The following is a 14,840-nucleotide window of genomic DNA, read 5'->3' as shown; positions in this document are numbered from 1 at the left end:
AAAAAAAAAAAAAAAAAATTATTAAAGAAAAATTTTTTAACCTAGTCCATAATTAGATAAACTTGAAATAGCAGCAGCATGCCACTTTTTCCCTATCATGTCAAATATTTCTGTGAATTCTGCTGGGCACAGTGGCACAACCTGAAATTCATAGAAATTTCAGTTAATGTTTCTTCCACATCTAGTAGATATATATATTAATGCAGCCAGTTTGGGTGCAGCCTTAAAACTGTCGCACCCTCTAAACCGTAACTCTCACAAATTTGTCTTGAGATAGAACTGTATGTGAATATTTGTGCTCAGAGATGCTTGTTAATCCCATTATTTTATAATAGTGACTAATTGGAAGCCACCTTAATGGATACCAAAAACATTGAATGCTAAGTATAGAATGGCCTGTTACACAATCATTTAAGGCTATGAAAAAAGTACAACATATGAAATGAAAAAGCAAGTTACAAATATATAACCCTAACTTTTTAAAAAAATGTATGTGGGTATATGTTTTAGGAGTGAGATTATAGGTACAGTAGTATCTGCTACTCCTTAGAAAATAATTTCCAGAATTTTTATAGTAACCACGTGTTACATTTATAATCAGGATAAAAATAGCAAGTGTTCTTTCTTAAAATCTACTTAAAGAGAGTTGAAGAAATGAATTAACTTCTAGCTTGGCCTAAAAAGCTGCCTGCCTTTCATTTGATCTTGGAAAACAGATCCAGGGAAGATCCATATTCACAAGTTAGTAGCAGTTTTCCTAGCTCCCAGCATGTCTTTTTCAGTCTTCATGCTGCCTCTTCAGCAACCAGATGTCATTTCATCAACAAAGTTAATGAAAAGTTTCATTCACAGCTCGAGCTAATCCAAGATACAGGGTTCCTTGTCACTTGCTGAAGGAAATGGATGCAGCCAACATGGAACTACAGATGAAAAGGTAATTCTAAGTTAACTTTCAGAGTTTGAGTAGTTTTTCTGGGGATGGAGATCTAATTTAGTTCTTAAGCATTTAATGATGAAAACTAAAAAGGAAAAATTAGCCTTAATGTGAGAGTGACATATACTGACACAAAACAGCTGTTGCTTAGTAGGGATTGAAGCCTAAGCAGGTTAGAGTAAATTCTACAAAGATAGGTAGGTTGTCATTAAAACCACCCTCTGCTTTTAAGTAGTTGTGGAAAACTGACTTGTAGTGGTGGCAGACTAGAGGTGGGCTCACTTTTATGAGGAAAGATAGGAATTCCATACACTTTTGGGTTTAGTGTCAGTCTTGGGTGGAAACCTACAGTGGATTCTTAGAGATGGCTGCTGAGATCTTAATGATCTTAACATTCTCCTTGGGGGCCCCACATTGGACCCTGAAAAACTGGTTCTTTATTTGCTCTGTGACAGAGTCAGTCAGCTAATAGGTAGGCTCCTTAAGGGCAAATTCTGTGACAGAGATGTTTTAAATACAGTGCAAAAAATAACCTGCAGAAGTTAGTCCACATTAGCGGTTGATGTTTTGAAGGGAGAAAAAAATAATCTGAGGAATTTAGTCAGCCAGTAATTCATGAGAAAAGCTAATGCTCTCTTTGACTGTGTTAATACATTGAATCTGAAGTCCTGGATCATGGTGACAGCCCCATCCCATCTCTGCCCTGGTCACAGTGCCTAAGAGAGCGAGTTTGACACCAGGCTTTGAGTCAGTTGAGTGGAGTCAGAGGAGCAGCCAGCCCCCAGCACAGGCTGTGGGACACACACTCGGGAAGGTGGTACTAGCGACTGCTAACATGTTATAGCCTGAGGAGTCCAGTGGAAGTCAGGATGAGAGTTGGTAACTCTGCCTCCTAACACCAAGTATGTGAGCCTGTGCCTAGCATTTTGTCCAGAACTGTAATATAATCTCAAGATTGGAAGATTTCAAGTTTCAGCATTTGTGCAGAGAAATGTAGTTAGTGTTGCAGTCTACACGGAAACACCTTTCCCTTGAAACTCATGGTTGTAATTAGAGCTGCATGTTTGCTATTCATTGAAAACCTAAAATGAATCATTTTGGCAGATAGAAGAAAAGGATGTTACTTAGGCAGAATGGAGAACTTACTTGCACTAAAGCAGATATTGTTGGTTTGCCATAAAAGTGTCCCATGAAAAAACATAGTATTAGGCCAGGCGTGGTGGCGCACACCTGTAATCCCAGCTGAGGCAGGAGGATCACTGTGAGTTTGAGTCCAGCGTGGACTACACAGTGAGTTCCAGGTTAGTCTCCAACTACATAGTGAGACCGTGTCTCAAAAAAACAAAAAAAAAACTAAAAAACAAAAAAAGTATTTATGTATTTTTTTATTCTTCTACAAAGGGCAGAATGTGATTCTGCAAACAATAATGTTGAATTACATCTCCACGTGGGCCCTCGTTATCATTTCTTCAATGGAGCTCTGCACCCAGTAAGCAGTCAGACAGAAAGCATGTGGGATTTGACCTTCGATAAAAGAAAAACTTTAGGAGATCTCCAGCAGTCAATATTTCAGGTAATTTAGCCTTACTTCTTAATTGAGACATTGGGGCCATCGTGAGCTGGCTTCTCCATTTCATCTTATTTAGGGTATAGCTCTTCTTCAAAGCTATTTAGGAAAAGTCCTGGCATCTACCAGTACCTAGAAGATAAAACAAATGTTCTGTCCTTATTAGTAAACTCTTTAGGGATACTTTCCACATACTTCCTGCCAGCAGCTTTCCAAGTGGAGAATCAGGCCTGGTATATTTTAATTTGGGGCCAGAAAGCATATAAAATTGTCTCTTTTGGGAAATACATGAAGGAGAATTCTTTTTCAAAGGGAATGGAAAAAAAAGTTCAGCCTATGGCTTAAAATCACAAACCACTAAACAAAAGAAATTCTGTATCCTCTGGCATAAAATAGCATTTATTAATAAAATTCTTTATATCCACAGCCCTTGTTATTCCATTTTGAGACAGGGTCTCACTGATTTCCAGGCTGGCCTTGAACTTGCGATCCTCTTGCCTCAGCCTCTTAAGTAGCTGGGGTTATAGACATATGCCAACACATCTGACTCTTTCTTTCTTTTCTTTTTTTTTTGCCATGTTGAGCACGGAATCCAGTATCTTGTGTATGCTAGGCAAACTCTCCCTCTGCGCTATACCCCTAGACCTCTTCTTATTTTGATTTTGAGACAGGGTCTCACTAAATTGCCTGCACTGGCTGCAAGTTCTCAATCCTTCTGCCTTAGCCTCCTGTAACTGGAATTTCAGGTGTGCACCACCACAAACTGCCCTAATTAGAGTCTTAAGGGAAGGGCCAGGGATTTAGCTCAGTGGTTCCACCACCAGCTTGTGGTCCCGAGTTTGATCCCCAGTACCAAAAAATGTAAAAACTGTCTTTAAGTGAAGAAAAATACGTGTCTGTCCCTAAGTAAAAACAGAGTTCTTATAATCACTGTCCAATTTATCCAGCCATTTCAATGATGATGATAACAACAGCAATGTTCTTTATTTTGCTTTTAGTTCTTTCACATAAATTATGTAATTTAGCTCTTTAACTTCATGAGGTCAAGTTGACTCGATTTTGAGGATGAAATAAATGACAATTTGAAGGTCACAGCATTGCCCGTGCTGAGCCACCTAGTAAGTAGTGGCTCTAGGGCGACAGCCATGGACCCCCCCTCCATCAGTGTTCATTTCCTTAGGCACACTTCTCCACCCCATACCACTTCCAGGCCAAGGAAAAGGGAAATCGAAACTGTAAGCTTTTTAGGTTTTGTTCCAGAAATAGCTTAAGTGAAATTTCTGAAAAATTTATCCCTCACCAAAATTACCAGCTTTCTTTTGATTTTCTTGAACTAAGAAAAGTAAACAATTTTTTTAACTTAGATTTGGATGTTATTTAAATTCTGGGTTGATATCAGTATCTCTAAAATTATCTGATATTTCTGAACTTCTGTAACGAAAGTTCATTTCTGAGTCAGTTCTGGCAGTAAGAGAGGTGACTGGGGGACCTGAACCTGTCTGGGGCAACATTTCAAACTTGAAAGGCCTTATTCATCTTTCTAAGTTTTAGAAACACTCTAGTCTGTGCTTTCCACTGTTTCTTCAAGTGTACATCTTTATGAACAGTTGTCTTAGTAGTAAGCCACTAGCCAGTGTGTGAGATAGACAGTGAATGAATCAGTTTCTCTCTCTCTCTCTCTCTCTCTCTCTCTCTCTCTCTCTCTTTCACATGAACAGTGAGTGACAGTTTCTCTCTCTCTCTCTCTCTCTCTCTCTCTCTCTCTCTCTCTGTTTCACATGATATTGTGGATTGGATCCAGGGCATTCATGTTGAGCTACATCCTCAGTCCATTTTTCATTTTGAAACAGTCTCACTAAGTTACCTAAGCTGAGCTCAAATTTAGAATCCTCCTGCCACAGCCTCCCAACATGCTGAGATTACAGGTGTGTGTGCCACCACACCCCACTTGGAATCCCTTTTAAATAAGGAATTTATTTTTAAGAGAAAATCTTATGGTATTAAAGAATAGATAGTAATGACCTTTCTGAGTAATACTATTTTGGTGAGATTAACACAGTCCTGAGAGTCTTAGATCTAGACCTTTTAGAATAGATCCTGGCTGGGCTAGGGATTTAGCTCAATGGTTCCACCGCCTACCTTGCAAGTGCAATGTCCCAGAGTTCAATCCCTGGTACCAAAAAAATAAATAAATAGAATAGACCAGACCCTGGCAATCTGTTACATACATGGAAATGCCACTTTCAAATTTACAAGGGAGGTCTTCCTTTCAGGTGTGACTAGAATGTTGGTATGGACTGGAGCTGGTGCTGCATTCTCTGAGCACCGCCCATGAAACAATTAAGTGTGGCTCTAGGTGGCAAAAACTCTCATGATGGTCGGCTCAGCAGTCTGCTGTCCACTTAAAGTAGCCTTCACCTGATCTAATTAGAGTTATTTAGATGTGTATGCCAAAGTCTTCAGCCCATAGTGGATGAGGTTAGCCATCTTTGGACGTCACCAAGTTAACAAGAATAATGCCTTATTTCCAGCTATTTGGTATTGGTAAGGCTGAGAGTATTGTTTTGCTTGCTCCCTGTATAAATTGGCACACTGCTGTTCTTGTTAAACCTGGAAACCTGATACTCATGTTATTTTTCACTGTGCTTTTTATCTTCAGCTTTTAGAATTTTGGGAAGGAGACATGGTTCTTAGTGTTGCAAAGCGTGTTCCAGCAGGACTTCACCTTTACCAGACATTTGATGGTAAGAGGAATGTGAATCCAGCAACTCAGTTTAATAATTTATATTTTTAGGGCTGGAGATTTAGCTCAGTGGTTCCAGCGCCTGCTTCACAAGCACAAGGGCCTGAGTTTGATCCATGGTACCAAAAAAAAAATTCTTTTATATTTTTGTGGGACTCATCCATGGTTTCTCTTTGGCAGGCCTTCCCCTGCCTACTGCTACTTCTTAACTACATAGCTTATCATCATATTGCCAGTTTTCAAAAAAGAAATAATTCATCTCATTTATAACATACCCAGTCTCTTCCTATCCTGGAAACATTTTATATTTTCTAAAACTAGAGCTACCACCAACTGTTAAACAAAATAGTTTAAAGCCATTTGAATCTTGCTTATGTGGCTTGATTTTCTGCCAACTCTCAGCTTCACATTTTGTGGCAAAGGAGAGTGCTTTGAGAATTTAAGTACTTATTTCCTTTAAATTTCAAAACGATAACAGTGCCATGTCTTAGTTACTTGCTGGTTGCTGGAACAAAATACCCAACACCCACAGTTAAAGAATGAAAGGCTTATTTTAACTCACCATTTGTAGGGGTTTCAGTCCATAGTCTTATGGCTCTGAGGTAGAGAGGCCTGGCAGAGAAAAAACAGTCCATGGCAAGGTAGGCAGAAAGCAATAGCCTGCCTGCTTTCTTTCCCTTTATTCCATGCAGGATGCAAGCCTATAGGTTGGTACCACCCACACCCAGGGTGGCTCTTTCCTTTTAAGTAATTCTATCATCCACGCCCAGAACTATGCTAAACCCATCCAAGGACTAATCCAGTATCACACATCCATATCTAGTCACCCCCAAAAGCCCCACCTATGAGTGCATGCAGCTTTGAGGGGACATCTAAATATAAGCCATAATGTGCTAGTAACATTTATTTTGGGTTTTCTTATGCCAAATACCTGCTAACTTCTATGCTAATTTATCTCATTTGAGTTTTACAATGTTCTTCTACCCTCCTTTTTTTTTTGGCTTTTTTTTTTGCTTTTTTTGCAATAGGGTCTCACTATGTAGTTGAGACTGACCTGGAACTCACTATATAGTCCAGGCTGGTCTCGAACTCACGATGATCCTCCTGCCTCAGCCTCCCAAGTGCTGGGATTATAGGTGTACACCACCACACCTAGCTATCCTCCTTTTATAAATGAAACTGAGTTTAAAGGCTCGACACATATAAAGACATGTAGCTGGCTAATGGAGGAAGCTGAACCATGCGGTGCCTGTCACAGTGACATGTGCTTTGAGTAGGGTCAGCCTTTGTACTGACTCATCCTGCCACTGTGCTCACAAAACTACATGAGCTTTTAAAATAAAAATAAAAATGATGCTGGATGTGGTGGTGCATACCCGTAATCTTAGTACTCGGGAGGCTGAAGAAAGAGGATCACTGTGAGTTTAAGGCCAGCCTGAACTATATATTGAGACCCTGTCTCAAAAAATAAAATAAAATAAAAATTTAAAATGATGTCAAATGATAATAGAATAAAAAATGGTTCCAGCTCCTCCTTTAAATTCATCATGGTCATGATGAATGGTCTCGCTGACAGTCTCATCTTCCTAGGAAATGAACTGACATTGTGTGAAGTTGGAATTGTGGATGGGGAAGACATCTTTGTGTGGAATGGAGTGGAGGTAAAAAGCAAATTACTGAAGAAATATTTCTGATTTTTTTTTAAGTCATCGTAATGAAATTTTAACCTGTGTGTATAAAGGCAGTTTGACATTAGACAACTGCCGAAATGCTCCATACGTTGTAGTCCAGCCAGTGGCAGGCACGTGTTAAAGGGAAACCTATTAAGAGCTTCATTGTGCCAGGCGGGGCACTCTTGCTGGACAGAGGTAGAGTGGTCAGCATTCCTGGTGAAGATTACAGCCCAGGCCTGTTACTGGGAGCATGCGAGGATCAAAGGCATGGCTGCCAGCTCTGCTGAAGTGGGCAGTGCAGTGCTCGGGAGGGGCAGAGTGAGCTCTCGGTCTCGTGGCGGAGAGGAGCAGCTTCTCCGCCCCTTTTGGCCTGTCCCAGTCCTTCTGTGTTTCCATGGCCTCATCACCACCGCAGATAATTCATAAATGTGTGCCTCCCGTCCAGACCTCTCTCCTAAGAAAGAAAAGAGAAACTTTCAAAAGAAATCTAAAGTTATTCCTCTGATATTTAAAAGGTACTTGAGAAAAAAATGGGGGGAGGTGAAGGTTATTCTGAAAGAGTAGTATTTCACTGCTATGATGTTAATTTAGCAAATGCCAAACACACTGGTGGTATCTGGATATTGTTGCAGGTTGGCGGTGTCCAGATTCCAACTGGCGTTGACTGTGAGCCCCTGCTGTTGCACGTTCTTCATCTGGAGACAAGCGGTGACAGCAAAAGGCGTGAGCAGCTGGTGGAGTCTCCACATGTCTTTCCAGCCAATGCAGAAGTGGGCACTGTGCTCACAGCCTTGTCCGTCACAGAGGGCGTCATCCTTACACGCAGTGCTCAGTCTTCAGGGGGAGAGAGCTGGACTGCTATTCCCCAGAAAGACATGCAGAGGACATTCAGAGAGCATGGTCTCCGGGATGGAAGCTCAGTTTTAGTTCAGGATTCTTACAGCGATGTTAACAGGTAACTCACTAAAAAGAGAAAAGGAGAATATTTTGAAGTTATTCGGTTATAATACCATCTAGGACAATAGTGAACCAATGGCGTACATGTTGCAGCAGGCTGTTTGTATCACTGAGAGCTCTAAAAGCTTCACCATCACTGATCTAGGAGAACTCCAAACTTTAGTAATAGTTAAATGTCTGTTTCTACATATTATATTCTAAATACTGTTTTAGGCTCTGCGACTTAGAGAATAAAATGTTATAAAGTGGTTTTTTAGTAAATGTGGTAACGATAATATAGGTATCCCTGGTTTTATAGATAAGATGCAGTCTAAAGTAGTTGATTATAAAGCAAAATCCTATCAGATGAATTCTGATTAGAACCAATTATATTTTTACTGGAGGTATTATTTTCACCAAGAAAACTTCTGAAATTCTTCATGAGGAAGTTACTAAGATCATGGTTAAATTGTTTTGGATATAAAGCAATATAATTTTTCCTTATAATCCCTTACATGGCTCCTAACAGCTTCCCAGCTACCCAAATAATTACCCCTTGAATCCTACAGTCACATTTAAAGCTCAGAAGTGCTGCACCTTCCCGCTTGTTACCCATGCCTGTGACAGTACACTTTATTTTCAGTGTGTCGTACGCTGCGATCCCTCCTCCCACATTTTCATAGTGAACATTTTATGTCCCTGCTTTATCGGTACTGCCAGGATCCTTAGGATGTAGGCACTGTGTATAATATTTATAGTGGCTGGGACACAAGAAGCAGAGCCCTTGTGGACTGAGTTTATAATCTTTCTAAACGTAATAATGATTGCTTTGTAGGTGAATAGTTGTTCTGCTTTCCCTCCCTCCCCCATGCTTGTAGACTCTGTGAGCCTTACTGGTGACTGTGTAATAATCTGTTGACCCTCACTGTGCCCCTGAGTGAGGCAGGACGAGGTTGTAGAAAAGGGCAAGGACTGGGGAACCAGCTGCCTGGGCTGTTTCCCAGCTTTGCCACTTACTAACAGCATAACTTTGGGCAGTAATTTCATCTCTGTTCGGTTCCTTCTGCAAGATGGGAATAATAACTAGTGCAGGAATAGTCATCCCCAGAAAGGACTTCTGCTAGCCTAGTCAGTTGCACTGTGTGAATTGGGAAGAAGTCACCCAGGCTACAGGACTTCTCTGTCTGTGGAAGATTTTGTTAGAACAAGATACTCTACTACCAACTGCTGACATAAAACTCTAATGGAAATACAAGTATATGGTGAAAATGATGTGTATGATACCCCTTACATGTGGTGCTAGGGTGCAGTCTGCAAAACTACATGGCTGCCCTTTTGCAAAACTAAATCTGTATCCTGAGAGGTGGGCCCTGGTACACCCCGCCGCTTTTTTTGAGACCATTCTCTCTGTGTGGTACAGGCTAGTCTTGAACTTGAGGCAATCCTCCTGCCTCAGCCTTCCAAGTGCTGGGATTACAGGTATGTGCCACCACAGCTACTAGGCCCTGGTATTCTGTTTAAAGCTCCCATGGGATTCCCATGTGCAAGTGGAAGCCAACTGCTGGTTGCTCAGATACAATACTTCTTGAAAACCATGGCATCAAGTCATTTATATAAGTCAAAACCTATTTGGTGTCCTGAATACAAACTCCATGAACTACTGCCAGACCTCACCCTGAAAGGGCAGTTAACTTTCATAGAGACGGTACAGTCGAATATGACCTTTCATTAGTCACCTTATGGGACACAGTTTTGAAAATGGTGCCTAAGGAAAGGATTGATTTTCTTACCCACAAAAATGCCTTGTAAAGACCCTTTTATTTTGTCTTAGTTGTTCACAGTGCAGGGGATTGAATTCAGGGTCTCATACATACTAGGCAAGCACTCTAAACACAAATTTTTTAAAATATCTTTTTACCTACAGTCTATTAACCCAAGAAGGGAAATGGATCACTGGTACGAATGAGATTGACTGGCTTGAAGTTAAAAATTTATGCCAATTAGAATCTGAAGAGAAGCAAGTTAAAATATCTGCAGCTATTAACACAGTAAGTAGTCCTTAATATTCAGCTATTATTTCTAAGTTTAAAAAGTTTTATTTAGAAAGCAACACATTAATCTCTCAGAACATTTTCAGCAGACTTCTGAATCTTAAGAAAATCAATGTTTTGTTTTATTTTGGTTTGTTTTATTGTCTTTTGAGACAGAGTCTTGCTAATAGTACAGGCTTGAACTCACTGTGTAGCCCAGGCTAGCCTGGAATTCACAGCAATCCTCCTGCTCAGCCTCCCAAGTGCTGGGATTATAAGGGTGTGCTACCACGCCTGGCTCCTAGAAAATCAACCTCCACCCTCCCCCAAGTAAATTCATCTTTTTTTTTTAATTAATTTTTTTGGTATATTTAGGGTATACAATATAATGACATTCCATCATTGGAAATTTGCGCTTTTGCATAATCCATCTTGGGAAAGTCAACTTTTTAACATTTTGTTATTGCTTTTTCTCAGACTTTGCCCTACTGCAGAAAACTACTAGCCACTTTTTTTTTTAACCACAAAGCCTAGAATGAGAATGTGGCAGTTATCTATTTAGTTTATGCAATTCTCTGGCTTTGATAAATTTAAAATGCTATTTTTATGGGTCTTTTCTGTATTACTTTAAAATGAGTGCACATATGTGTAAATGTATTGTTTTTATGTTGTGAATTTTTAGTTTTAGTTTTATCTTAAATTCAACTAAATTATACTCTGTGTTCTGTCTACAGCCAACTGCTTTTAAAGAGTTTCCTCTAAATTTCCATTTGAAGATTGTGGTACTAACTTCCTTAAACAGTATCTCAGGAAACATCTTTATATACTTAAATGTTCCCAATATAATATTTTTTTCCTGTAACAAGTGAATAGAAATTTACTAAAATGTTGTTTTCTTTAAAATGAACATTGTGATTTATTGAGGTGGGTTAATTTTTGTTGGTATAGAGGGATCCTGGGAAATCATTGCACTGAAGATAAGGAGACTGTCCCCGACCATGGACAGGAGGTTTGGGGAACTCTCTTACTCCTGCAGTCCATTCTTTCTTGGCATCATGTGGTATACTAGTGTGAGGTTAGAACAGATGATCTCTCGCAGATTTAGCCCTAAATTTCCAACATTTTATGGCCTAGAAGAAATTAACCTAAATTCGGCTTTAAAAATGAAAACAATTTAAAATAATTTAAATAGAAGTGTAGTAGTCTTGGATTGGTATTATGCATTTTTATTATGTATTATTTATGCTTTTGGCCCAAGTCTGTGGTCCCTATGGAGAAGAATGTGATTGCTTGTAGTTTCTTGCTGTAGCTCTCACCAGAAGGGTGAACAGTTCATCAGCTTATTGCTTTCTGCCTCGAACTGTTTCCTTACTGTACTGTAGGTTTCCTTTTTGTCCCAGTTAACATCGATTTGACAAAAAATTAATGGTTAAAATCTATTCTGAGCTGGCCGGGGATTTAGCTCAGTGGTGCTGCTGCCTGCCTCTCAAGCACAAGGTTCTAAGTTCGATCCCTGGTACCAAAAAAAAAAAATCTATTCTGAGCTTTTGCTTTTGCCCATATAGGAGAATTTCAGGGATGGTTGGGGTGGGTGCTTTTTCAAGGCAAAAACCAATGTCAGGTAATTAATATCTTAAATGATCTGTATGTGCATACACTAGCAGTCTTCATTTTCATCTTGTCCCATTCAAATTATACAGTTATTGGTTTATTTCTCTATTTTAGGTGGTGTTTGATATTCGAATTAAAGCCATAAAGGAATTAAAATTAATGAAGGAACTAGGTAATCACTTACATTTGCTTTCTGGTTTGGGGCTTAATTTTAGTCTTGGTGTTTCACTGAAAGAAATGTAGGAAAGTACAAAAAATTCAGGGAAATCTCATGCCTCTACGTTTTGTCATGTGTTTGTTTTTTTGTTGAAACATTATAAATGTTCTCTTTCTTAGACCTATCTCCTGCCCTGCCATGCAGCCAGTATCTAGTCCATGTTGATAGATATCTGACGCTTGTGTGTCCCCAGCCGCCCAGGTTCCGGGAGCAACTGCTTGAGCTCTGAGAACCATCACAGTCCATTCCCATATCCTGTAGCCACCCCACCTACTCTGCTAGGAAATGGCACACCCGCTCTACCAGCTCGGTCACAGCGCACCCACAATAGAACATCAGCCATTGCTATGGCCACGTATGCAGCTGTCTTCACTCCCCCAATCTCATGCTTCCCCTCACCTCATTCCACCCATACTTGTCCCACTAACCCCCTTGACCCTAAACTTGACTCCCCCTTGGATTTACTCCAGGAGGTCCCACCCAGAACCCTAAAGGCTGGCTGGTTTCTACTGGGTCGTCACTTTATATAACACGTGTGTTCATATTATACTTACATGTAATTGTATATATATTTTTATATTTATGTAAATTCTGTCATACTAACATTGTGCAAATTCACTGTACACTCTATTAGTTTTCTTTTGCAGCTTTATTAAGATATAACATATAACAGGGGCGGGGGATCTAGCTCAGTGGTTCCGCCACCTGCCTTGCCAAGCACAAGGACCTGAGTTCGACCCCTGGTACCAAAAAAAAAAAAAATATAACATATAACAAAATTCACTCATGTATAATTCAGTGATTGTAGTAAATGTACAGAGCTGTACATCAGCACCACAATCCAGTTTTAGAACATTTCTATCACCCCAAAAAGAGCTCTGGCACCCATTTGTATTCTGAGCACCTGACAATGATTAATCTCCTGTCTCTGTAACTTAATTTTCTGGACATTTAATATAAATGGAACAATGCAATATGTAGTGTATTGTGTCTAGCTTCTTTTATGTTATTAACATACAATTTTTGAAGTTAACCCACTATTTAGCATTTATCGATTTTATTATTTTTAATTGCTTAGTATTCAGTTGTATAAATGTATCATATATTTTGTTTATTTAGCAGTTGATAGACATTGTTTCCACTTTTGAAGTCATGCTGCTATAAATATTTGCATGTAAGTTTTTGTGTAGATATATTTTTTAACTCTCTTGGGTGCATGTATATAGGACTGGAATCACTGGTTCATAAAGGCAAAGTGGTGTTTAACTTCATAAGAAACTATTATATTATATTCCAGAGCAGCTGAACCATTTATATTCCTACTAGTAATGTGTCAGGATTGCAGTTTCTCGCTAGTAATGTGTCAGGATTACTGTTTCTCGACATCCTTATCAGTATTTTTTCATTGTAACCATTCTGTGAATGTGAATTAGTATCTCTTGTATACATTAGCAGGAACTCAAAATCAATATGCATGTCCATTGTATTATTAGCTACCAGCAAGGAAAAATGGACATCAAAATTAAGAAAACATTTATGATATGAAATATCAGGGATCTGTTTAACAAAATGTGTGCAAGATCTATACCCTGAATACTAGAAAACAGGCAGTGAGAAGTTAAAGATCTGAATGAATACAACAGTGTACCATGTTCGTGAGTCAGAAGACACAATATTGTTAGGAGCACAGTTCTCCCTAAATTGAGTTATAGATGTGATGCATTCTTACACAAAATTCTAGCCATTTTGTTTATTTTAGAAGTTGATAAGCTGATTCTAAAATGTATGTGAAAATGTAAAGAACCTAAACTAGCCATAACAATTTTGAGGAAATGAACAAAAGTTGGGAGTCACACTATCTGAGTTCAAGACTTATCCTAGACAGTGTGTTTTGGTGTATGGAAAGAGGTAGAAAACAGCTCAGAAAACTATGGCCTACAACTTGTTTTTGTGCAACCAGTGAACAAAAAATAATTTTTGCATTTTTAAGGTCATGTTTAAAAGAGAATAAGAGTGTTGGGGATGTAGTCTATGATGTAAGTGCACATTTATCATGTATAAGGCCCTGGGTTCAATTGCAGTGCCACAGAGATTAAAAAGTAAAGGAAGAATGTACAACAGATCACATGTGGCTAGTAAAGCCCGGAATTTTTAGAGCAGGAGTAAATAGAGAATATAGGTATTTCAATCAGAAAACTATACTTTCAACAAATAGAAGTGGACTGTTTGGATATCAATATGTGCAAAAAAGAACCTCTAGCTTTACCTCACATGAAGTAAACAAAATAGCAGCTTAAAATGGATGTAGAACTAAATGTTAAGTCCTAAAAGTATAAATTTTTGGAAGAAAATATTTATAAATTTGTTATAAACAAAGGGTTTTTTTTTAAAGAGGACTCAACAAACTGTGAGAGAAACAAACTAATAAATTAGACCACATCAGAATTTAAAATTTATACTCTTCTAAAGGAGTCTGAAAAACTAAACTACAGACTAGGCGAAGATATTGATAAAATGCATATTTAAGAATGGATTTGCAGGGCCAGGGATTTAGCTCAGTGTTTCTACCGCCTACCTCACAAGCACAAGGACCTGAGTTTGATCCCTGGAACTAAAAAAAAAAACAAAAACAAAAAGAATGGATTTGCATACAGAATATATTTTTTTAAATACTTGTAAGGGCTGGGGAAGAGCACAAGCCTGGTGTGTGTGAGGCCCTGGGTTCAATCCCGAGCACCATCAGCAAAGGTAACCTAGTTAGAAGACAACCCAATCCGAATTCGGAAAATTGAACAAGCATTCACAAAAGAAGATCCGCTTATCAGTGACCAATAAATAAAAGACACTCGGTGCCAGTAGCCATCAGGTTACCTTTGTAATGATGTGTAATAGAGCAGTTAAAATCCAAAATACTAGGCCGGGGATTTAGCTCAGTGGTTCCAGTGCCTGCCTCACAAGCACAGGGACCAGAGTTTGATCCCTGGTACCAAAAAAAAAAAAAAAAAAAAAAAATTAGCTGGACGTTGTGGCGCACACCTCAGCACTCAGGAGGCTGAGGCAGGAGGATCGCTGTGAGTTTGAGACCAGCCTGGGCTACATAGTGAGTTCGAGGTCAGTCTCGACTACATA

At 39.1% G+C, this 14,840-nt stretch overlaps 1 protein-coding gene across 5 annotated transcripts in view; it reads left to right on the top strand.

The window, feature by feature from the left end:
• The window catches only part of Usp40 (ubiquitin specific peptidase 40), a 72,253-nt gene that overhangs the window by 32,325 nt on the left and 25,088 nt on the right, over window positions 1–14,840 (top strand). For all 5 annotated transcript variants that reach the window (XM_033764705.1, XM_010608734.3, XM_010608733.3 and 2 more), the window contains 7 exons: window positions 853–934; window positions 2,336–2,507; window positions 5,161–5,245; window positions 6,835–6,905; window positions 7,550–7,872; window positions 9,778–9,901; window positions 11,609–11,666. In XM_033764705.1, the coding sequence (XP_033620596.1) occupies window positions 853–934; window positions 2,336–2,507; window positions 5,161–5,245; window positions 6,835–6,905; window positions 7,550–7,872; window positions 9,778–9,901; window positions 11,609–11,666 (915 nt within the window). The remainder of the gene's footprint in view (window positions 1–852; window positions 935–2,335; window positions 2,508–5,160; window positions 5,246–6,834; window positions 6,906–7,549; window positions 7,873–9,777; window positions 9,902–11,608; window positions 11,667–14,840) is intronic.

Source organism: Fukomys damarensis, unplaced genomic scaffold (genome assembly GCF_012274545.1).
Source record: "Fukomys damarensis isolate Sample0158 unplaced genomic scaffold, DMR_v1.0_HiC HiC_scaffold_16, whole genome shotgun sequence".
NCBI lineage: Eukaryota > Metazoa > Chordata > Mammalia > Rodentia > Bathyergidae > Fukomys > Fukomys damarensis.
The sequence above is the reverse complement of the archived record's forward strand: the minus strand, read 5'-3'. Positions and strand labels throughout refer to the sequence as shown.